The sequence below is a fragment of the Macaca thibetana genome, chromosome 1 (assembly GCF_024542745.1).
Source record: "Macaca thibetana thibetana isolate TM-01 chromosome 1, ASM2454274v1, whole genome shotgun sequence".
Taxonomy (NCBI): domain Eukaryota; kingdom Metazoa; phylum Chordata; class Mammalia; order Primates; family Cercopithecidae; genus Macaca; species Macaca thibetana.
The window spans coordinates 43,961,753-43,985,503 of record NC_065578.1 but is presented as its reverse complement, the minus strand read 5'-3'; the positions used below and the strand labels follow the sequence as shown (position 1 = coordinate 43,985,503).

At 51.0% G+C, this 23,751-nt stretch overlaps 2 protein-coding genes and 4 non-coding genes across 6 annotated transcripts; 1 reads left to right on the top strand and 5 right to left on the bottom strand.

Annotated features, from left to right (window-relative positions):
* Positions 1 to 1,170: 1,170 nt before the first annotated feature.
* BEST4 (bestrophin 4) lies at positions 1,171 to 5,758 on the top strand. The gene is made up of 9 exons (XM_050799300.1): positions 1,171 to 1,779; positions 1,867 to 1,961; positions 2,630 to 2,863; positions 3,097 to 3,251; positions 3,649 to 3,726; positions 4,020 to 4,217; positions 4,336 to 4,416; positions 4,552 to 4,706; positions 4,862 to 5,758. Exons 1-9 carry the CDS (start codon positions 1,556 to 1,558, stop codon positions 5,133 to 5,135), a joined length of 1,494 nt encoding a protein of 497 aa, XP_050655257.1. The 5' UTR covers positions 1,171 to 1,555; the 3' UTR covers positions 5,136 to 5,758.
* A 4,612-nt stretch (positions 5,759 to 10,370) lies between these two features.
* Positions 10,371 to 13,613, bottom strand: RPS8 (ribosomal protein S8). The gene is made up of 6 exons (XM_050800652.1): positions 13,455 to 13,613; positions 12,918 to 13,024; positions 12,287 to 12,386; positions 11,313 to 11,488; positions 10,974 to 11,103; positions 10,371 to 10,532 (listed from the first exon to the last, which is right to left on the bottom strand). The coding sequence occupies exons 1-6, from the start codon at positions 13,456 to 13,458 to the stop codon at positions 10,423 to 10,425; spliced, it is 627 nt and encodes a 208-aa protein (XP_050656609.1). The 5' UTR covers positions 13,459 to 13,613; the 3' UTR covers positions 10,371 to 10,422.
* Positions 10,650 to 10,718, bottom strand: LOC126945243 (small nucleolar RNA SNORD38). The gene has a single exon (XR_007722375.1). It is a non-coding gene; the product is annotated as a small nucleolar RNA SNORD38 (small nucleolar RNA).
* Positions 11,191 to 11,259, bottom strand: LOC126945245 (small nucleolar RNA SNORD38). Its single transcript, XR_007722378.1, has one exon. It is a non-coding gene; the product is annotated as a small nucleolar RNA SNORD38 (small nucleolar RNA).
* Positions 12,468 to 12,571, bottom strand: LOC126945248 (small nucleolar RNA SNORD46). Its single transcript, XR_007722381.1, has one exon. It is a non-coding gene; the product is annotated as a small nucleolar RNA SNORD46 (small nucleolar RNA).
* On the bottom strand, positions 13,111 to 13,190 carry LOC126945178 (small nucleolar RNA SNORD55/SNORD39). The gene has a single exon (XR_007722348.1). It is a non-coding gene; the product is annotated as a small nucleolar RNA SNORD55/SNORD39 (small nucleolar RNA).
* Positions 13,614 to 23,751: the final 10,138 nt, after the last annotated feature.

The following is a 23,751-nucleotide window of genomic DNA, read 5'->3' as shown; positions in this document are numbered from 1 at the left end:
CCCGGGTTCAAGGGATTCTCCCATTGAGATTCTCTTTCTTTCTTTCTTTCTCTCTTTCTCTCTCTCTTTTTTCTTTTTTTTTCCCAGGCCGCAGTGCAGTGGCACGAGCTTGACTCATTGCAACCTGCGCCTCCCCAGGTTCAAGCAATTCTCCTGCATCAGCCTCCCACGTACCTGGAACTACAGGTTCGTGCCACCATGCCCAGCTAATTTTTATATTTTTGGTAGAGACAGGGTTTCACCATGTTGGGCCAGGCTAGTCTCGAACTCCTGACCTCAAGTGATCCGACTGCCTCAAGGCTGCCCAAAGTGCTAGGATTACAGGCGTGAGCCACCTTGCCTGGCGGTTCTATTTCTATGGGTGCCTTAGGTATTACTTCCTCTGTTTGTTAGATGAAGAAATTGAGGCCCAGAGGTAAAAGTGGCCACTCAAATCCTGGGCACCCCTAGGAGTCAGGATGTTGGACACAGGGCTTAACGGGGCCTGCGCTCCTAGGCCTGAGCTTCCAGATCTGTGGCTGTCAGCCCCGTGGCATGGACGGGGAAGAGCCTGACCAAGACCTCCAGACCCTGTACAAGAAGCCTGGGAGTGTGGCCAGTGCACAGGATGGGTCCTGGAGCTCATGCCCTTGCTAGGCCACTTCCAGCCTTGGAAGTCCATCAGCCCTAGCTTTGAATCCTGCCTCCAACATGTTCTAGCTGTATGGCCGACTGCGAGCAAGTCATTTACCTTTTGGAGCCTCATCTGTGAAATGTGGATGATTGATTCCCTACCTTATGGGGCTGTGATGAGGATTTCATGAGAGGATGACCTAGTAGTGCCCTTGGCATGGTGCCTGTCACTTAGTCAGTGCTCTGTGATCAGCAGCTGGTATTACTGTAACAGTTTATCATGCATCTGTCTTCCCACCTGAAACGTGGGACAATAACCCCTGTCACACTGGCTTGAAGGACATGGTGTCTTCTGTGTGAGCTGTGGGGTCAGTATAGGTGGCAATTCTGTCACTCAAAGGCCAGCCCAGCCCTACAGGGGTAGGGAGACACACCCAGTTCCCAGCATCAGGGGAAGCTGGATGACAGCTTCAATCCATCAATGATAGGCCTTGGTCCAGCCTAACTTTATGGACTGCATAGGTACTTAAGTCTGTGGGGGGTGAAGTCTAGCCCAGTTCTTCCACACGGGCTGCTGCCCAGACCAGGTAGGCAGGTATGGGATGGGGGTGAGAGTGCTCTGGGCCCTGGTAATCTAGTTAATCAGCTTCCAGAGCAAGGCCCCAAGGAATAGCAGTGGGTTTGGGCTGGAGCTGCGTCTCTTGTCCACAGCAGTTCAGGATCTGGTTATCCCTAGCCCTGCAGGCTGAAGAGGAGCTTGAGGAAGCCTCATGTGTGACGGGACACAGAACTCAGTTCTACTTTGTCTAGCTCTAGCCTGGCTGTGCCCATGTACTACTGAGTTCTGCAGAGGGTGGGGTGTGCTTTTCTGCTCTGCAGGCTCCTACCCCTTTTCCACTGATGCAGGGTGAAGGTTGGGGTGTGTGAGACCAGAGTGGAAGGGATGTTGTCTGGGGAACTAAAGGACAGCCCTGGGGGCAACTCTTGTGACCTTCTGCCCCAGGCTCCCAGCACCATGACGGTTTCATATACCCTCAAAGTGGCGGAGGCCCGCTTCGGAGGTTTCTCTGGCCTGCTTCTCCGTTGGAGGGGAAGCATCTACAAGCTCCTCTACAAGGAATTCCTCCTCTTCGGGGCCTTGTACGCTGTGCTTAGCATCACCTACCGGTAAGGGCAGGGTCTTAGAGCTGGCGGAAGTGGGGAGACTGGGCCACCCACCTCCCTCTAACCCAAGCCTACACCTGCCTTCCCCAGGCTGCTGCTGACCCAGGAGCAGAAGCACGTGTATGCTCAGGTGGCCCGGTACTGCAACCGTTCAGCGGACCTCATCCCCTTGTCCTTTGTATTGGGTAAGGCCCCCTTCTAGTTTTCCCTGTGTCCTCCTTACTGTGTTCCCTGACCTCTGGGTTGGGCTGACAGCCTGAGGGTCAGAATTACCCAACAGATGGTGTGGTGACGCACTTGCAGTCTCAGCTACTCGAGAGGCTGAGGTGAGAGGATCGCTTGAGCCCAGGAGTTCCAGTCCAGCCTGGGCAATGTAGCGAGACTCTGCTTAAAAAAAAAAAAAAAAGAATTACTCAACAGAGTGGCAGAGCCTGCCTGGTCAGCCAGAGCAGGCCCAGCAGGCACAGGAGCTGGGTGCTGGGTCCAGGACTTCCGGAGGGCAGGGCCCTATCACTTGCCGGACCCTCACTTCCAGCAAGGCACAAGACACCTGCTGGCCTCACAAGCCCACCCTGGGCACTGGAGGGGAGCTGGACAGAGGTGACAGCCCCTTCCCCACCCTCCTGGGAAGCAGTCTCCTGGCTTTGAATCCCCATTTTCCCTCTGCTGAAGGAAATTTGCCCTCCTCCCTCCTCCTGGCCTCGCACAGCAGGGTACTGGAGCTGAATGTTTCCTTCCCCCTGCCACATTTCAACTGGCTTGGACGAGGCCCTTTGCTGGGGGAGGCGAGGCGCTCAGACCCCCAGGCTCTCCACCCTCCCTTCCTACTCCCTCTACCACGGTGGCCAAGCAGGTTTCTATGTGACTCTCGTGGTGAACCGCTGGTGGTCCCAGTACACAAGCATCCCGCTGCCAGACCAGCTGATGTGCGTCATCTCGGCTAGCGTGCACGGCGTAGACCAGCGGGGCCGCCTGCTGCGCCGCACCCTCATCCGCTACGCGAACCTGTCGTCGGTGCTGGTGCTGCGCTCGGTCAGCACCCGCGTGCTCAAGCGCTTCCCCACCATGGAGCACGTGGTGGACGCAGGTGCGCCGCCCGCCGGGAGCCTCTGGGGGCCAGGCCCACGGCTGGATGCAGGTGCCGCCTGGGAAAGTCCTGGGAGCAGGGGCTCCAGGGAAGGGTCTGGACTGCGGCAGGAACGCGGAACCACGAGTCCTGGGACCGCCGGTAGACGCGAGAGAGGGGAGCCAGACGGCGGAACAGCAGGCCCCCACGGCGGCAGAGGTTGCAACTGCACCCCTTCCGCTTTACCCCCTCAGGTTTCATGTCCCAGGAAGAGAGGAAAAAGTTTGAGAGCCTGAAATCCGACTTCAACAAGTACTGGGTGCCCTGCGTCTGGTTCACCAATCTGGCGGCCCAGGCCCGGAGGGACGGGCGAATCCGTGACGATATCGCTCTCTGTCTACTTTTGGAAGTGAGTGGGCCCCGGACCAGACCTATCTGCCCTCCTCCCTCTAATTTTGAAGAGGAATAATAATTTTAGTACCTAACACTTGTATGGCACCAACTGTGTACCTCGGCCTTTTGGAAGCCCTGTACCCATGTTAACTCATTCATCCCTTACAGCAACTCCTGAGATAGGTACTATCATCCTCCTTGCACAGTTGTGGAAACTGAGGCACAGAGTGGAAACTAAATTTGCCTAAGTTACACAGCTAGTTAGCAGAGCTGAGATTCAAGCACCCCAGCCTAATACACCTCTGAGAGCAGAATGAGAAAAAGCCTCCTGGCCCAGCCCAGGCCTAGTTTGTGCTGGGCACCCCTGTTCCTTCCTCGCTTCTGCTGACTTCCTGTTCCTGCTGTTCCTCCAGGAGCTGAACAAGTACCGAGCCAAGTGCAGCATGCTATTCCACTATGACTGGATCAGCATACCCCTCGTCTACACCCAAGTAACTGCCTCTCCCCTCCCCAGTCCCAGTGCCTACTGTATGTCCTGTGCTGTGTGTGAGATGAGAAGAATTAGAGATGGTACTTGCCTGACCATTTCAGTCCCCTGAGGCACTGGGTTCATCCTCAAAGCCTTCCACCACCCCCACCAAGGTGACCCTGTCCCCACTGGTACTGCCATACCAGGATACATGTTTGATTACTTGTCAGACTTCCCATAGATCCTCAGAGGCAGGGGCAGCATTTCTCCCTGTCCCACTGCATCCTGCACTGAGCCTGGCTCTTCCTTCTCCAGGTGGTGACCATAGCTGTCTACTCCTTCTTTGCCCTCTCCCTGGTTGGCCGCCAGTTTGTGGAGCCAGAGGCAGGGGCTGCCAAACCTCAGAAGCTTCTGAAGCCAGACCAGGAGCCAGCCCCAGCCTTGGGAGACCCGGACATGTATGTGCCTCTCACCACTCTGCTGCAGTTCTTCTTCTATGCTGGCTGGCTCAAGGTGGGCACTGCAGATGGGCATGCCAGCCTGCTCTGTGGAGATGTGGGCACAGGGGCCCCAACTTTGGGGACAAAGAGTGGGGCTCTGAGCCCAGAAAACACTATCTCTGCCACTATAGGTGGCTGAACAGATCATCAACCCGTTTGGTGAGGATGATGACGACTTTGAGACAAACCAGCTCATAGACCGCAACTTGCAGGTGAGCAAGCATCAGGAAGGATCAGGAGTCCAGGGCAGCTCCTGGGCCCCCTCTCCCGGTCAGCTCTCAGCCCGGCCGTGGGAAGGAGAGGAGAGGAGAGGAGAGGAGGATCCTTGTAACTTGCTGGTGGCCCAGGTGTCCTTGCTATCTGTGGACGAAATGTACCAGAACCTTCCCCCTGCTGAGAAGGACCAGTACTGGGATGAGGACCAGCCGCAGCCACCCTACACTGTGGCCACGGCGGCCGAGTCTCTGCGGCCCTCATTCCTGGGCTCCACCTTCAACCTGCGGTGAGTGGCCTGCGCCGGCGGAGACCGGACCTGACCCGGCACGCGGGTCCTCGCTCAGCCTCTGGGGCACGGATGCCTCCGTCCCTCCCCGAGAGCCGACCCCGCGTCCCCGCTCCCGCCCTGTGCCCGGGCTCAGCCCACCCTCCCGCCCACAGCATGAGCGACGACCCTGAGCAGAGCCTGCAGGTGGAGGCGTCCCCCGGGCCGGGTCGGCCCGCGCCCGCCGCGCAGACCCCGTTGCTCGGCCGCTTCCTGGGCGTAGGGGCGCCCTCCCCGGCCATCAGCCTCCGGAACTTCGGCCGCGCGCGAGGGACCCCGCGCCCCCCGCATCTGCTACGCTTCCGGGCCGAGGAGGGCGGCGACCCTGAGGCCGCAGCCCGCATCGAGGAGGAGACGGCGGAGTCCGGGGACGAGGCCCTGGAGCCCTGAGGTCTTGCCTGCCCCCGCCCGGTTCCTCCCACCCACTGCCCCCCGTCCCTCCCGTGCCCGGTCCTGCCAGCCAGCTCTATTAGAGCAGCTTTTCCTGTGTGCCTGGAAGGCCAGAGCATTTAGGGACAGAACTTGAAAGAGAAGATGGCGAGAAGGGCCTGAGCCAGGGCTAGGAATGTGTCCACTTTGGTGGGAGAGAAGGTCGGATGGGCTGCTTGGGGGAGGTGAAGCTAGACAAATAAATGAACCCAGGCACAGAGGACTAGAGCCCAGGTGCACGGTTAGCTTCAGAGCAACAGGGAGCTAGGCCAGTGGTTCTCAAACTTGAGGAAGGATCAGCATCACGGAAGGTCTTGTCAAAAGAGTGCCGAGCACCACTCCCAGCATTTCTGGCACATTAGATTTGGGACGGCGCCCGATAACTTGCATTTCTAACAAGTTCCCAGGTGATGCTGTGCTGCTGGTCCAGGAAGCACAGTTTGAAAGTCACGTGAAAACTGCTTGAAGGGGTATACGTTACCCTGGTAACCTTCCTCAGAAGAGGGGTCAGTGTGTGTTGGGGGAGTTTTGCCTTGTCTGTAATGTTCAAGTTTTTGTTTACATTAAGAATATATTCAAGTTTTAAAGTTTTGTTTAGTTTTTGTTTATATGGAGAATATGTTTATTACTTGTGCAATTATGATTGTTTAAAATTGAATTGGCATGCATGCAGTAGGATGAAGATGAAGGAAGGAAGAGTTTGGGAATCTGTCTCGGAAGCTGATTAAAGTCAGATGTGAAGGCAGCTATTCACCACCCACCCTAGACCTAGCATTTGGACTTCAGTGTGCCAAACTCTTCTCCACTCCCACCAACCACACAGGGGGAAAAGTACAGTTTACGGGTGGAAGCCTAGGCCCATCTCGATGGTGGGCCTGCAGCGCTGCGGGCACTTGGCTGATGTCAGAAAAAGCCTTCTGTGGCCAGGCACAGCGGCTCACGCCTGTAATCCCAGCACTTTGGGAGGCCGAGGTGGACGGATCCCCAGAGGCCAGGAGTTAGATACCAGCCTGGCCAACATGGTAAAACTCCGTCTCTACTAAAAATACAAAAATTAGCTGGGTGTGGTGGTGGATGCCTGTAATCCCAGTTGCTTGGGAGGCTGAGGCATGAGAATTGCTTGAACCTGGGAAGCGGAGGTTGCAGTGAGCCGAGATCACTCCAGTGCACTCTAGCTCCCGGTTACAGAGCCAGGCTCTGTCTCCAAAAAAAAAAAAAAAAAAGGTCGGGCGCGGTGGCTCAAGCCTGTAATCCCAGCACTTTGGGAGGCCGAGACGGGCGGATCACGAGGTCAGGAGATCGAGACCATCCTGGCTAAAGCGGTGAAACCCCGTCTCTACTAAAAAATACAAAAAACTAGCCGGGCTCGGTGGCAGGCGCCTGTAGTCCCAACTACTCGGGAGGCTGAGGCAGGAGAATGGCGTGAACCCGGGAGGCGGAGCTTGCAGTGAGCTGAGATCCGGCCACTGCACTCCAGCCTGGGCGGCAGAGCGAGACTCCGTCTCAAAAAGAAAAAAAAAAAAAAAAAAAAAAAAAAAAAAGTCTTCTGGAAACAGTCTGCCACAGACCACTACATTGGAATTGTGGTAAAACTATGCTCCTCTAAGATTCTTACCTTCTAAATCCCAGTCTCCACCTAAAGACATCGGTGAAGGCCAAAACTGAATATTAAGGCCACAGGATAAATGCCAGAACAAAGGAGGAAGACAGGGGGGACCCTAGAGTGCAGTTGAGTAGACTCCAGCCTCTGGCAGGGTCAGTTGACTGGATTCTAATGCTGGCTTTGCTTCTTTCCATCTGTATGTCCATGGGATAGTGAATATTTCTTATTTATTTATTTGAGACGGAATCTTGCACTGTCACCCAGTCTGGAATGCAGTGGCATGATCTCAGCTCACTACAACCTCCGCCTCCTAGGTTCAAGCAATTCTCCTGCCTCAGCCTCCTAAGTAGCTGGGTGTCCACCACCATGCCTGGCTACTTTTTTGTATTTTTAGTAGAGACAGGGTTTCACCATGTTGGCCAGGCTTGTCTCTAACTCCTGACCTCAGGTGATCTGCCTGCTAGGCCTCCCAAAGTGCTGGAATTACAGGTGTGAGCCACCGCGCCCAGCCAATAGTGAATATTTCTAAGCCTCAAGTTTCCAAATCTATAATGTGGAGACAGTAGCACCCCACAATGATAGCCATTCATTCACAAGGTATTTGAGGGTTGTTTTATTTTTGTTGTTGCAGCTTTTACAAGCCTTGTTCCATGGTGAGAACGGTCATCTGTGAAGGTGGTAGAAATGGAGAGTGGATGGATTTCAAGACTTTAGGGAAAAGAACCCACTGGTTTTATGGACAGATCTTGGCTCACTGCAACCTTCACCTCCCCGGGTTCAAGAGATTCTCATGCCTCAGCCTCTCAAGTAGCTGGGATTACAGGCACGTGCCACCACGCCCTGCTAATTTTTTGTATGTTTAGTAGAGATGGGGTTTCACCATGTTGGCCAGGCTGGTTTTTGAACTCCTGACCTCAAGTGATCCACCTGCCTCAGCTTCCCAAAGTGCTGGGATTACAGGCATAAACCACAATGCCTGGCCAAACTTCAAATTTAATAAAATCTCAAGACTCTTTTCCCAATTAATCTTACATATATCTGAGTATCTAGTATATGTCCATACACTTTTCCAGGTGCCAGAGACACAGCAGGAAACAAATATCCTCGTTTCCCTGGAGTACCATACCAAAGGGAAAAGAGCAAACTTTGTCAGATTAAGGAATAAAGAGAAAAAAATGGGCAAAGTATGAGTTCAGAGGGGCAACTGCAACTTAGAATATTGTGATCCGGCAATAACTCACTAGGGTGACATAGCAAAGACCTGGAGGGAATGAACCATGTGGGGATTTTTTGTAGAAACAGGGTGTCACTTTGTTGCCCAGGTTGGTCTCAATCTCCTGACCTCAAGCAATCCTCCTGCCTTGGCCTCTGCCTCCCAAAGTGCTGGGATTACAGGCATGAGCCACCATGCCCCATGTCCAGCCCCAAGTGGATATATGAAGGAGTGTGCCTAACAAAGGGAATAGCATGTGTACATGTATGTTCAGTAAGCTAGGGTGGCTGTGTGGTTGATGGAGGGAGTCACTATAGGAGCTAGGTCACATCAAGTCATAATACTTGGTAACAATTTTCATTGATGAGACAGGAAGCTGTTGCATTAAAAATATAATCTTGGTGAGGTACAGCACCTCACACGTGTAATCCCAGCACTTTGGAAGGCCAAGGCAGGAGCATTGCTTGAGGCCAGGAGCTCAGGATTAGCTTGGGCAACATGAAACCCCATCTCTACAAAAAAAGATCATTCTGGGCCCTGCACCATAGCTGTAGTCCCAGCTACTCAGTAGGTTGAGACTGCAGTGAGCAATGATCACTCCACTGCACTCCAGCCTAGTGTGAGATCCTGACTCTTGAAACTGAGGAATATGGCAGGTGGGGGCAGACAAGAGTTCAGTTTTGAAAATGTTGGCCTTTGAAAGCCTTATTATAATGTCCAAGCACGAAGCTGGGCACAATGGCTCATGCCTATAATCCTAGCACTTTGGGAGGCCAAGGCGGGTGGATTGCTTGAGGACAGGAGTTGGAGACCACCCTACCCAACAGTGAAACCCTGTCTCTACTAAAAATACAAGAAGTTAGTTGGGCGTGGCAGTACACACCTATAATTCCAGCTACTCAGGAGGCTGAGGCATGAGAATTGCTTGAACCTAGGAGGCGGAGGTTCCAGTGAGCCGAGATTACACACCACTGCAATCCAGCCTGGGCAACGGAGTGACTGTCTAAAAACACCCAAAAAGCAAACAAACAAAAAACCCAAGTACAGGCCGGGCACGGTGGCTCATGCTTGTAATCCCAGCACTTTGGGAGGCCAAGGCAGGCGGATCACGAGGTCAGGAGACCCAGACCATGCTGGCTAACACAGTGAAACCTGTCTGTACTAAAAACATACAAAAAGTTAGCCAGGCATGGTGGCAGGTCCCTGTAGTCTCAGCTACAGGAGGCTGAGGCAGGAGAAATGGCATGAACCCAGGACGTGTAGCTTGCAGTGAGCCGAGATCGTGCCACTGCACTCCAGCCTGGGCAACAGAGCAAGACTCCTTTCTCAAAAAACAAAAAACCCAAGTGCAAAGCTGGGTGTGGTGGGTTATGCCTGAAACCTAGCGCTTTGGGAGACAAAGGTGGGAAGATTGCTTGAGCCCAAGATTTCAAGACCTGGGCAATTAAGTGAGACCCTGTCTCTACCAAAAAAAAACAATTCAAAAAAATGGGTATAGGCCAGGCATGGTGGCTCACGCCTGCAATCCCAGCACTTTGGGAGTCTGAGGCAGGCAGATCATCTGAGGTCAGGAGTTCAGCACCAGCCTGAAACCCGTCTCTACTAAAAATACAAAATTAGCTGGGCGTGATGGCATATACCTATAACCCCAGCTGCTTGGGAGGCTGCGGCAAAACAATCGCTTGAACCCAGGAGGCGGAGGTTGTGGTAAGCTAAGATCGTGCCATTGCACTCCAGCCTGGGCAACAAGAGTCAAACTCCGTCTCAAAAAAAAAAAAAGGTGTAGCGCCTATCATCTCAGCTACTTGGGAGGCTGAGGCAGTATCACCTGAGCCCCAATGTCAAGGCTGCAGTGAACCAAGATCATGCCACTGCACTCCATCCTGGGTGACGGAGATCTCAAAAAAAAAAATCCAAGTGCAGATGTCAAGCAGGTCAAGACTAAAGGTAAGCATTTGACAGGACAAGTTTAAGTCAAAGTGACCCTTGGAGACCAAGCAAGGCAGAAATCACTGTTAATCTTACAGTGGGTGCAGGATCCTTACAACTTTTTAGAAGCAAAATAGCCTGAGATTCTAATCATGACTCAGTCAGCACAACACTGTTGAACCCCAAGGTTGGGATACCCCCTCTCATAGCCTCTGCCACATCCCTATCCCCACCAAAACGTGGAGAAATGTTCCCACTATAGACACAGCCCACATTATAAATCTAGCCTTCAGGGACATGGAGTTGAGAACAGGGACTTTACAGTGTGGTGAGTCTGGATCAGGACAGTAGGAGGTAGAGGTAAAGCAATGGGTTGCAGCCACCCACCCAGATCAGTTTTGCAGGGCAAGGAAATAAAGCAAACAGTCAAATATTCAGGCAACACAAATGGGGGAACAGAACAATAAACACCTTTATTACACGGGTGAAGACAAAACGAGGATTTATTTGCCTTTCCGGGCTTTGATTTTCCTAAGATAGAACTCCAACTCTTTGCCCTCTAGCACATAACCATCTGCTCGGCCACACTGGCCCGGCCTGGAAGCAATGCACGCTGGAAGAGAGTAGGTGATCCTTAGCTCCATGACAAGGTGGCCCCACCCAAACCTCTCCACCCCCTTAAGAATCTCTGTGGGTTTAGGTATCCTAGGGGCAAGCATGAAGCCAGCTGTCTCCTCAGACACACTTTATCGTCACTTACTGTCAGTAGCAGAACTGGACAAAGTTTTCATCACTGAGACAGCCCCCTCAGCCTGGGAAGGGACTTCCCCAAATACTAAAACTCCAAGCATGGGCCTATGCAGACTCTTCTACCCAATGCTTTCCATTTCAGCCTCACATGAATAGGACGGTGAAACATTCCCCATTTTGCTCACAGCCTGTTATTGGTGAACCCTTTAGACCGCATGGCTGGCAAAGGACTTAGACAAGGGAAAAGTGACTCAACACACTCGATCTCTGCGACTCCCCACCTCCAACACAACAGCCTTCTCACCAAGAAGCTTGCCCTGCTGGAACTGCTCCTCCAGGAGACTGCTGATTTTGGCATTCTTTTTCCTTTCATCATATTTCTTCTGAATTTTTTTAGATCTTTTTTTGTTTAAAATCTCTTCTTCTTCAGGAGTCTGAAAAGGGGATACAAATTTATGAGCTCAGGGAAGGCAGGCAGGCCTTGGGAGCCTTTTCGAACCCTGCACACCCCAGTGCTGGCCTTCCTCAGCCTAAAGGCTCTCATCTCTCTCCCTTCAGTAGCAGAACTGGACAGAGGTTTCATCACGAGAAGGCTGGAGTCAGGCTGCCCTTCCCACAACCCCTACAGAGAAGTAACACGCACCAGCTTGGCTCCCTTCTTGCGGCCCAGGGGCAGCGCATAGTGGGACTCGTACCACTGTCGGTACGGTGTGCTGTCGATAAGCACGATGCAATTCTTCACCAGAGTCTTGGTACGGACCAGCTCATTATTAGATGCATTGTAGACAACATCGATGATCCTTGTTTTACGAGTACAACCTGCTCACAGGAGAAATTTGGCATCAAGTAAACTGGAGGACAAATGGCTCTGGCACACCCCTCCAGGTTCTTCAGCCCCATGAGGCCTTAAGGAGAAATAAGGGAACGCCCAGCCTTTACAAGCCATGGGGCATCAGTTCGTCTTCCATAAACCCCTAACCCACGTTTCTAGTGATGTTTGGCAACCAGTCTTTATCAGCCCCAATCTCTCAGGCTGCAGAGTTGAGAGAGTTCAGAGCAGGTCGGGCACAGTGGCTCACGCGAAGCCAAGAATTTGAGACCAGCCTGGCCAACATGGTGAAACTCCTTCTCTACTAAAAATACAGAAGTAGCCAGGTGTGATAGCGCATGCCTGTAATCCCAGTTATTTGGGAGGTTGAGGCAGAAGAATCACTTGAACCCAGGAGGCGGAAGTTGCAGTGAGGCAAGATCACACCACTGGCACTCCAGCCTGGGCAACAGAGACCCAGTCTCAAAAAAAGAGATTGAAGGAGGACAGCCTGGGTGGAGAGAACCTCTCCAGCTACCTTAAGATCTTTCAGCAAGAAGAAACTTCAAATGCCTTGGTCTAAGCCACAGACTACCTGCTAAAAGCACTTGAATCTTTTTTTTTTTTTTTCTGAGAGTCTCGCTCTGTTGCCCAGGCTGGACTCGAACTCCTGACCTCAGGTGATCCGCCCGTCTCGGCCTTCCAAAGTGCTGGGCTTACAGGCACGAGCCACCGCGCCAGGCCCACTTGGTAAATCTTAAGAAGGTTTAGGTGCATTTTCCCACCCACTCCCAAAGGGCCTCACTCACACTCTGAGCCCCAGGAGAAATTCCCTACGTCCAGCCTCAGGGCACGGTATTTCTTGTTACCTCCCCGCACACGGACTGTGTGGATGCGGCGGGGGCCAATCTGGAAAACACAAGGTTACAGGAACTAGGTTACCAAGGAGAGCAAGGCAAGAAAGGGAGAGGAACCGCGGCAGGAAGGAGGCAACAGTCAGTGTAACTATGACAAGTCCTTGCATTGGCAAGTGGCACACAGGTGACCAAGACGGCCACAACCACGCCTAAGGATTCTTTTTCATCACCTTACTTGCCTCCAAGAGGAAAGCCTGACCCCAAATGCTAAAAATTAAGCCTCTGTTAAAAAAACCCCAAAAGACTAGGATTCTATTAGCCGAGGTGCCACCCTCTCCAGAAGCTCAAGTCCCCCACACAGTATCCTTCTGAGACCCTAAGCTCCGGGGTTGGGGGCCTGAGGGAGCATTCCCTCTTTGGTACTTACTTATACAGCAGGTAAAGGGGGAAGGACACCCAGGTCCTATTACAGAGAAATCAGAGCCCAAGAAAGAACGCACAACTGTCACACGGAGAGACCCGAGCACGCTGGAGAGCCGGGGAAGGCGACCTCCCGGGCGGACAGGCCCACGCTCGCACCCACCTTGGTGTTGGCAGCCGGGCGCCCCAACTCATATTTCCGCTTCTTGTGGTAGGGCTTTCTCTTGCCCCCGGTTTTGCGGCGCTTGTGCCAGTTGTCCCGAGAAATGCCTGCATGTGGAAGCGGGGAAGGAAGCTTGAGCCACTGTGACTCGGTGGTAGCGACTCGCCAGCTCCCGACCCCCGCGCCGGCAGGCCGCACGCTCAGCTCTCCAAGGTTGGCTTCCCCACCGCGCACTCGGGAGTATGCAGCATTACCGAGTCGTCATCATACACGTGCGGCCCGGCCGGGGCCACCTCCGCGCGGCAGCCATGTTAGCGCCGCTTGGAGCCTGCAGCCCGCGGCCCGGAACTCGGAGTCCAGAGCCTTCGCAGCCCCCAGAGAGGGGCTCGGCGGCCGAAACCCGAGGGCCACCACTCCTTGTGGCTGTCCCTGGCCGGGGGTCGGGGCGCCTGGACTCCTCAGTAGGCTGTGAAGCAGGATGGGGCCTGATTGAGCTCAACCCCCCCATCACGCGCCTAAACGCAGAGCGACACTCACCCATCGCTCGGCGCTGGCTGGAAAGAGAAATCGCAAAGATTCACGGTACGGTTTGTAAAACGCTGCCCCGCCCCTTTACTTTACGTTGTTTCTGAGCGCCGAAACAACGTCGGGCGACTAGACTTACGTGTTTGCTGCCGCGCCTAGGGCAACGAGTCTGGGAGGCTCCCGCAGGCTGCCTTCATCCGCAGACCCTAACCGACCCGCCTCCGACCTTGGGTTGGGGGAAGGGGGTCTGCGGCCTCGGCACATCCGGGCGTGTTGAGACTAGTTTCAGAGGCTGCTGCGGTCGTTTAGGATGAGATGTGGGTGCGGCTGCGTTGAAAAAGGGTGGAAGGCAATGGAGTTGGAAACGACTGTGGACTTGGGTTTTGTTTTGAAGGGTTTGGTGGTAGGTTGGACATGGGGATTGAGGGAGAGGGTGGTGTCAAGGATTCCTAAGATTCTCACTTGATCAATCGAATAAATATTGGGGCCACTTACTGAGATGGGGTAGGCTCCTAAGGTAGGAGCTGTTCTGGACACGTTCATTTTTTTTTTTTTTTTTTTTTTTTTTTTGAGACGGAGTCTCGCTCTGTCGCCCAGGCTGGAGTGCAGTGGCCGGATCGCAGCTCACTGCAAGCTCCGCCTCCCGGGTTCGGGCCATTCTCCTGTCTCAGCCTCCGGAGAAGCTGGAACTACAGGCGCCCGCCACCACGCCCGGCTCATTTTTTTTTTTTTTTTTTTTTTTTTTTTTTTTTAGTATTTTTAGTAGAGACGGAGTTTCACCGTGTTCGCCAGGATGGTCTCGATCTTCTGACCTCTTGATCCGTCCGCCTCGACCTCCCAAAGTGCTGGGATTACAGGCGTGAGCCACCGTGCCCGGCCGGATATATATTTTTTAATAATAATAAAAAATTTTTAGGCCTGGTGCGGTGGCTCATGCCTGTAATCTCAGCATTTTTGGGAGGCGGAGGCGGGCGGATCGCGAGGTCAGGAGTTTGAGACCAGCCTGGCCAACATGGTGAAACCACGTCTCTACTAAAAAAATACAAAATTTAGCTGAGCATGGTGGCGCTCACCTGTAGTCCCAGCTACTCAGGGAGGCTGAGGCAAGAGAATCGCTTGAACCCGGGAGGTGGAGTCCAGCCTAGGCAACACAGCGAGACTCCATCTCAAAAAAAATTTTTTTTAATCTTTGTGGGTACATAGTAGGTATATATATTTATGGAGTACATGAGATATTTTGTTTCAAGCATGCAGTGTGAAGTAAGCACATCATGGAGAATGGGGTATCCATCCCCTCAAGCATTTATCCTATGAGTTACAAACAATCCAATTAATCCTAGCACTTTGGGAGGCTGAGGCGGGCAGATCACTTGAGGCCAGCAGTTCCAGACAAGCCTGGCCAACATGGCTAAATCACGTCTTTCCTAAAAATACAAAGTTAGCTGGGCATGGTGGCAGGTACCTATAATTCCAGCTACTTCGGAGGCTGAGACATAAGAATTGCTTGAACCCAGGCCGGGCGTGCTGACTCACGCCTTTAATCCCAGCACTTTGGTAGGTCGAGGTGGGCAGATCACCTGAGATCAGGAGTTCAAGACCATCCTGGCTAACATGGTGAAGTCCCGTCTCTACTAAAAATACAAAAATTAGCTGGGCATGGTGGCGCGTACTTGTAATCCCAGCTACTATGGAGGCTGAGGCAGGAGAATCGCTTTAACCAGGGAGTCGGAGGTTGCAGTGAGCTGAGATCGCACCACTGCACTCCATCCTGGTGAGAGTGAAACTCCGTCTCAAACAAAACAAAACAAACAAAACAAAAAAAATTAGCCGGGCGTGGTGGTGGGCACCTGTAATCCCAGCAACTCGGTTGGGAGGCTGAGGAAGGAGCATCGCTTGAATGGGGAGGTGGAGGTTCCAGTGAGCCGAGATGGCACCAATGCACTCACTCCAGCCTGGGTGATGGAGTAAGACTGTGTCTCAAAAAAATAAAAGACACAATTAAGTTATTGATTATAGTCACCCTGTTTTGCTATCAAATAGTAGGTCTTATTTATCCTGATATTTTATTTTTGTATCCATTAGAGATCCCCACTCCCCCCCACCCTCCCACTACCTTTTCTAGCCTCTGGTAACCATCCTTCTACTCTCTAGAGGTCCGTGAGTTCAATTGTTTTGATTTTTAGATCCCACAAATAAGTGAGAACATGCGATTCTCTTTGCATGTATTTGTCTTTCTGTGCCCAGCTTATTTCACTTAACATAATGACCTCCAGTTCAACCCATGATGTTGCAAATGACAGGATCTCATTCTTTTTTATGGCTGAATAGTAATCCATTGTGTATATGTACCACATTTTATCCATTCATCATTTTTTTTCTTCTTTTTGAGATGGAGTCTTGCTCTGTCACCCAGGCTGCAGTGCAGTGGCATGATCTCAGCTCACTGCAACCTCTGCCTCCCAGGTTCAAGGAATTCTCCTGCCTCCTGAGTAGTTGGGATTATAGGCATGCGCCACCATGCTCGGCTAAATTTTTGTATTTTTAGCAGAAACAGGGTTTCACCATGTTAGCCAGGCTTGTCTCGAACTCCTGACCTCAGGTGATCTGCCCAACTCCGGCTCGGCCTCCCAAAGTGCTAGGATTACGGGTGTGAGCAACCGCGCCCAGCCCCATTCATCTTTTTTAATTTTAATTTTAATTTTTTTTGAGACAGTCTTGCTCTGTCGCCCAGGCTGGAGTGCAGTGGTGCGACGTTGGCTTGCTGCAACCTTCATCTCCCGGGTTCAAGCTATTCTCCTGCCTCAGCTTGCCAAGTAGCTGGGGTTACAGGTATGGGCCACCATGCCCGGCAAATTTTTGTATTTGTAGTAGAGATGGGGTTTCACCATGTTGGCCAGGCTGGTCTTGAACTCTTGACCTTAAGTGATCCGCCGGCCTAGGCCTCCCAGAGTGCTGAGATTACAGGCATGAGTCACTGTGCCCAGCCTGATTTCCTTTTTTTTTTTTGTTTTTTTGTGTTTTTTTTTTGTTTGTTTTTGAGACGGAGTCTCGCTCTGTCGCCCAGGCTGGAGTGCAGTGGCTGGATCTCAGCTCACTGCAAGCTCCACCTCCCGGGTCTACGCCATTCTCCTGCCTCAGCCTCCCGAGTAGCCGGGACTACAGGCGCCCGCAACCGCGCCCGGCTAGTTTTTTGTATTTTTTAGTGGAGACGGGGTTTCACCATGTTAGCCAGGATGGTCTCGATCTCCTGACCTGGTGATCCGCCCGTCTCGGCCTCCCAAAGTGCAGGGATTACAGGCTTGAGCCACCGCGCCCGGCCTGATTTCCTTTCTTTTGAGCATATACCCAGCAGTGTAGGAACCTCCAAACTGTTCTCCATAGTGGTTGTACTAATTTACATTCCCAACAACAGTGTAGGAGGGTTCCCTTTCCTCCACATCCTCGCCAGCATTTGTGATTGCCTGTGTTTTAGAAATAAGCCATTTGAACTGGGGTGAGATGATGTCTCATGGTAGTTTTGATTTGCATTTCTCTGATGATCAATGATGTTAAGTACCTTACATATGCCTGTTTGCCATCTGTATGTCTTCTTTTGAGAAATGTCTATTCAAATCTTTTGCCCATTTTTTGATTGGATTATTAGTTTTTTCCTGTAGAGTTGAGCTCCTTATATATTCTAGTTATTAATCCCTTGCAGATGGGTAGTTTGCAAATATTTTCTCCCATTTTGTGGGTTGTCTCTTTACTTTGTTGATGGTATCCTTTGGTGTGCAGAAGCTTTTTAACTTGATGTGATCCCATTTGTCCATTTTTGCTTTGGTTGCCTGTGTTTATGGGGTATTGCTCAAGGAATTTTTGCCCAGACCAATATCCTGGAAATTTCTCCCAATGTTTTTTTAGTAGTAGTTTCATAGTTTGAGGTCTTAGATTTAAGTCTTTAATCCATTTTGATTTGATTTTTGTACACATTCAGAGAAACTTTTTTTTTTTTTTTTTTGAGACGGAGTCTCGCTCTGTCACCCAGGCTGGAGTGCAGTGGCCAGATCTCAGCTCATTGCAAGCTCTGCCTCCCGGGTTCACGCCATTCTCCTGCCTCAGCCTCCCGAGTAGCTGGGACTACAGGTGCCCGCCACCTCACCCGGCTAGTTTTTTGTATTTTTTAGTAGAGACGGGGTTTCACCGCGTTAGCCAGGATGGTCTCGATCTCCTGACCTGGTGATCCGCCCGTCTCGGCCTCCCAAAGTGCTGGGATTACAGGCTTGAGCCACCGCGCCCGGCCTTTAACATTTCTTAAAAAGAATATGTAGGAGGCCAGGGGCGGTGGCTCACACCTGTAATGCCACCCTGTCGGGAGGCTGAGGCAGGTGGATCACGAGGTCAAGAGATCAAGACAATCCTGGCCAACATGATGAAACCCCGTCTCTATTAAAAATACAAATATTAGCTGGCTGTGGTGGCGTGCATCTGTAGTCCCAGCTACTTGGGAGGCTGAGGCAGGAGAATCGCTTGAACCCGGGAGGCAGAGGTTGCAGTGAGCCGAGATCACGCCATTGCACTCCAGTCTGGCGACAGAGCAAGACTCCGTCTCAAAAAAAAATAAAAAGAAAAAAACGTAGCAGCCAGGCATGCTGGTATGCACCTGTAGTCCTAGCTACTTGGGAGACTGAGGCTGTAGGATTACTTGAGCCAGCAATTCAACGTACAGTGAGCTATGATCATGCCACTGCACTCTAGCCTAGGCAACAGAGCAAGATCCTGTCTCAAAAAAAAAAAAAAAAAAAAGAAAAGAAAAGAATTGACCTAAGCAGCCTCTCCAGCTGCCTTTAAAAAAGTAATAATAAAATAATAAAAAATAAAAGAAATACAAGTAAAAAGCATAGGTCCAAGGCTTTAGGAATGTCTACATTCCGGCCGGGTGCGGTGGCTCATGACTGTAATCCCAGCACTTTGGGAAGCCAAGGTGGGCACATCACCTGAGGTCAGGAGTTGGAGACCTGCCTGACCAACATGGCGAAACCCCATCTTAACTGAAAATACAAAATTAGCCGGGTGTGGTGGCACAAGCCTGTAATCCCAGCTACTCAGGAGGCTGAGGCAGGAGAATTGCTTGAACCCGGGAGGCAGAGGTTGCAGTGAACTGAGATTGCGCCATTGTACTCCAGCCTGGACAACAACAGCGAAACTCCATCTCAAAAAAAAAAAAGGAATGTTGTCATTTCAAGGCCAGATAGAGAAAAACAGCTGGTAAAGGACACAGAAAGAGAAATTAGAGTGGCTAGAGGAAAGCCAGCACAGGGTGCTGCCATAGCTTAATGCTTCTGTGGATGCTAGTTAAAATGAGGACTAAAAAGTGATTAGGCTGGGTGTGGTGGCTTATGCCTGTAATCCAGCATTTGGGGATGCCAAGCAGGTGGATCACCTGAGGTTAGGAGTTCGAGACCAGCCTGGCTAACATGGTGAAACCCCATCTCTACTAAAAATACAAAAATTACTCGAGTGTGGTGGTGGACGCCTGTAGTCCCAGCTACCCTGGAGGCTGAGGCAGAAGAATCGCTTGAACCTGGGGGGCAGAGGCTGCAGTGAGCCGAGATCACTTCACTGCACTCTAGCCTGGACTACAAGAGCGAAACTCTGTCTCAAAGGAAAAAAAAAAAAAGGTGATTATTGGATTTAGTAACCTGAAAGTCCTTGGTGATATTGGCGAGAGCAGTTTCTGTGTAGTACAGTGAGAAAAATCTTGAAATAGACTGGGAAGTTAAAAAATCCAGTGTATGTAGACGATTCTTTTGAGAGGTATGACTTTAAAGGGGAAAGAGAGAATTAGGTTGTTGACTGGAAAGGAATGTAGAGCAGAAGGGTAGTGTTTTTTTTTTTTTTTTTTGAGAAGGAGTCTCACTCTGTCACCCAGGCTGGAGTGCAGTGGCCAGATCTCGGCTCACTGCAAGCTCCGCCTCCCGGGTTCATGCCATTCTCCTGCCTCAGCCTCCCAAGTAGCTGGGACTACAGGCGCCCGCCACCTCGCCCGGCTAGTTTTTTGTATTTTTTAGTAGAGACGGGGTTTCACCGTGTTAGCCAGGATGGTCTCGATCTCCTGACCTGGTGATCCGCCCGTCTCGGCCTCCCAAAGTGCTGGGATTACAGGCTTGAGCCACCGCGCCCGGCCAGAAGGGTAGTTTTTTAAGGGAGTAAACTGATGAGTAGCTTTTACTACACTTGGCTGCAGATCCTGTGGAAGAAATTCTCTTAACTTTATCCCTTCTTTTTTTTTTTTTTTGTGATGGAATTTTGCTCTTGTCCCCCAGGCTGGACTGCAATGGCGTGATGTTGGCTCACTGCAACCTCTGCCTCCCAGATTCAAGTGATTCTCCTGTCTCAGCTTCCTGAGTAGCTGGGATTATAGGCACACACCACCATGCCCAGATAATTTTTGTATTTTTAGTAGAGACAGGGTTTCACCATATTGGCCTGGCTGGTCTTGAACTCCTGACCTCAAGTGATCCGCCCACCTCAGCCTCCTAAAGTGCTAGGAGTACAGGCATGAGCCACAGTGCCCGGCCTATCCCTTCTTTCTTGTATCTTCAACCTTCCAGTGGTTTCCCAGCACATTTAGAATAAAATCTAAATTCCTTACTTGGGCCTAGACAACCCCAGTGTTAGGCCTCTGCTTATCTCTTTGCTTATTTCCTACCTCTCCAATCTCTGGCACATGGACATTGCTGTGCCTGCCTTAAACCTTCAGGCTGTGCCTCAGGCCTTCTTGCTCTGGCAGGAAATGCTCTTCACCCAGGTCTTAGCATGGCTCCCTCCTTCAATTCATTCAAGTCTGCTCAGAATGTCACCCCCCTACACACACTGGGAGGCCTTTTCTGAGCCTGTTTTTTGTTTTGTTTTGTTTTGTTTTGAGACGGAGTTTTGCTCTTGTTGCCCAGGCTGGAGTGCAATGGTACAATCTCGGCTCACCACAACCTCTGCCTCCCAGATTCAAGCGATTCTCCTGCCTCAGCCTCCCGAGCAGCTGGGATTACAGGCATACACCACCACGCCCGGCTAATTTTTTGTTTTTTTTTTTTTTTTTTTTTAGTAGAGATGGGGTTTCTCCATGTTGGTCAGGCTGGTCTTGAACTCCCGACCTCAGGTGATCTGCCTGCCTCAGCCTCCCAAAGTGCTGGGATTACAGGTGTGAGCCACCATGCCTGGCCTTTTTTTTTTTTTTTTTTTTAAGTTTTAGACACAGGGTCTCATTATACTGCTCAGGCCAGAGTTCTGAGTCTGCTTTCTAAAGTAGCGACACTCTCTCATCTTTCTCTACCCACTTACTACCTATCATTTGTTTACATGCACATTATCTGTTTTCTCCACTGAAATACAATGTACATAAGGGTAGAAACTTATTCTTATTCACTGCCATATTTCTAACACCTATACATAGAATAATGCTTGCTATTTAATAAGTACTCAATACTTTTTTTTTTTTTTTGGAGATGGAGTCTCACTCTGCCTCCCAATCTGGAGTGCAGTGGCGTGATCTCGGCTCACTGCAAGCTCTGCCTCCCAGGTTCATGCCATTCTTCTGCCTCAGCCTCCGGAGTAGCTGGGACTAAAGGTGCCCACCACCACACCCAGCTAATTTTGTGTGTGTGTGTGTATTTTTAGTAGAGACGGGGTTTCACCATGTTAGCCAGGATGGCCTCGATCTCCTGACCTTGTGATCTGCCCGCCTCGGCCTCCCAAAGTGCTGAGATTACAGGCATGAGCCACCGTGCCCGGCCTTTTATTGTTTTTGATACGGGGACTGGCTCTGTCGCCCAGGCTGGAGTGCAATGGTGCAATCTCAGCTCATTGTAACCTCTGCCTCCCAGGCATAAGCCATCCTCCCACCTTACCCTCCCAATGAATTGGGACCACAGGCACATGCCACCACGCCTGGCTTATTTTTATATTTTCTTTAGAGATTGGGTCTCTTTTTTTTGAGATAGCCTCGCTCTGTTGCCCAGGCAGGAGTGCAGTGGTGCGACCTCAGCTCACTGCAGCCTCTGCCTCCCAGGTTCAAGCGATTCTTCTGCCTCAGCCTCCCGAGTAGCTGGGATTATAAGCGTGTGCCACCACATCCAGCTCATTTTTGTAGAGACAGGGTTTCACCAGGTTGGCCAGACTGGTCTCCAACTCCTGGCCTCGTTTTCCGCCCATCTTGCCCTCCCAGAGTGCTGGGATTATAGGCGTGAGCCACAGCACCCAGCCAAGACTGGGTCTCATTTTGTTGCCCAGAATGGTCTTGAACTCCTGAGCTCAAGCAGTCTGCCCACCTCGGCCTCCCAGAGTACAGCACTCAATAAATATTTAAATGGCACTTAAATATTCAATCTAATTATTGTTCTACTCACATTGTATTTACTTGGTTTTCCCAGGTTTAATATAGCATATTAATGGAGTAAAGGAAGAAACAAAACCACATGATCACTTCAAAACACAGAAAAAGCATTTGACAAAATCCAATACCCTCTGGCAATTAAAAGACTCAACAAACTAGAAGTAAAAGCAAACTCCTGGCGTAGTGCAGTGGCTCATGCCTGTAATCCCAGCACTTTGGGAGGCCAGGAGTCTCTGTGACTGAGGGCTTCCCAAACACTCATTTGCTTGTATGGTTCCTAGGTTAAACCTTTTAGTGGCACCTCATTACCATTCCGATAATCCATGCTCCATGACATGGAATATAGAGTTCTCCAGTTCCTAAGCTGTTCATGCCCTGTGACTGGGCCCTCAGTCCACTGGGCAGACTTTTTCTTCAAGACCAAATTGGTGTTTCCCTTTGGATCCTTCCCTGACCAGCAGGTTAAGTGCTTTATTCAGCCTTTGTATGAATGGTAATGAGGCATCACTAAAAGGTTTAAGGCTAGGAACCTTACAACCAAATGTGTTTAGGGAGCCCTCAGTCAGGGAGACTCCTTGCCTCAACCCCACAGAATCTAACAGGCCCTGGGCTGACTATAATAGGGTGCCTTCTTTTTCTTTTTTTTTTTTTTGAGTTGGAGTTTTGCTCTTGTTGCCTGAGCTGGAGTGCAATGGCGTGATCTTCGCTCACCACAACCTCCGCCTCCTGGGATTACAGGTATGCGTCACCACGGCCAGCTAATTTTGTATTTTTAGTAGAGACAGGGTTTCTCCATGTTGGTCAGGCTGGTCTTGAACTCCTGATGTCAGGTGATCTGCCCGCCTCAGTCTCCCAAAGTGCTGGGATTACAGGCATGAGCCACCGAGCCTGGCTTTTTTGTTTCTGTTTTTTGAGACGAGTCTTGCTCTTGTTCCCCAGGCTGGAGTGCGATGGCACAATCTCAACTTACTGCAACCTCCGCCTCCCGGGTTCAAGCGATTCTCCTGCCTCAGCCTCCTGAGTAGCTGGGATTACAGGTGCCTGCCACCACGCCCGGCTAATTTTTTGGATTTTTAGTAGAGATGGGGTTTCACCATGTTGGTCACAAACTCCTGACCTCAGGTGATCCGCCCGCCTCGGCCTCCCAATGTGCTAGGATTACAGGTGTGAGCCACCATGCCCGGCTTTCTTTTTTTTTTTTTGAGACAGAGTCTTGCTCTGTCATCTAGGCTGGAGTGCTGTGGCACAGTCTTGGGTCACTGCAACCTCCACCTCCCAGGTTCAAGCAATTCTCCTGCCTCAGCCTCCAGAATAGCTAGAACTATAGGTGCGTGCCACCATGCACTATGCCTGGCTAATTTTTGTATTTTTAGTAGAGATGGGGTTTCACCACGTTGGCCAGGCTGGTCTCGAACTCCTTACCTCGAGATCTGCCCGCCTTAGCCTTCCAAAGTGCTGGGATTATAGGCGTGGGCCACCACGCCTGGCAGCCATCTTCCTTCTACTTAGAGTTCCTGTTCCCAGGCCTAGTAAGCATCTCATAGACATCAAACAAGTCACAGGAGTCTTCAGCTTGTCATTGGAATTGTAGGCGTGGATATGGCCTCCTGGAAGTACAGAATTAGTACTACCGAGAGGCCAAAGGTACAGTCATGTCCTTAGTCCCAGAAGGCTCAGACATATCCCAGGCCCTTTCCACACACTTAAACAGCTAATTTATTTTTTTCTCTTTATTGTTACATACAATGTATAAACACATAAAATGGAAAACAGTAGGGACCCTCTTGGATCTCTAGGAAGACAGTAAGGTAGAAAGTCATCTCAGAAACATTTTTTTGAAGTACAAGACATTCAGTGCTCGGACCAAAGGTGTAGAAGGTTTAGAGCCAGCAGATAGCTGGACTAAAGGCTCCCTCTCTCTCCCCAGAGCCAGGACAACCC

Bases quoted from the DNA above. Each gene is read 5' to 3' on its own strand.
- RPS8 (XM_050800652.1), bottom strand. The intron at 12,387-12,917 runs GTGGGTGCGAGC...TGTGTTTTCCAG, and splicing joins GCCCGGCTGCCAACACCAAG to ATTGGCCCCCGCCGCATCCA. The intron at 10,533-10,973 runs GTGAGAAGGCTG...ACTCTCTTCCAG, and splicing joins CCAGCAGGGCAAGCTTCTTG to CGTGCATTGCTTCCAGGCCG.
- BEST4 (XM_050799300.1), top strand. From the start codon at position 1,556: ATGTTGTCTGGGGAACTAAAGGACAGCCCTGGGGGCAACTCTTGTGAC. The intron at 1,962-2,629 runs GTAAGGCCCCCT...GTGGCCAAGCAG, and splicing joins CCCCTTGTCCTTTGTATTGG to GTTTCTATGTGACTCTCGTG. The intron at 4,417-4,551 runs GTGAGCAAGCAT...CTGGTGGCCCAG, and splicing joins TCATAGACCGCAACTTGCAG to GTGTCCTTGCTATCTGTGGA.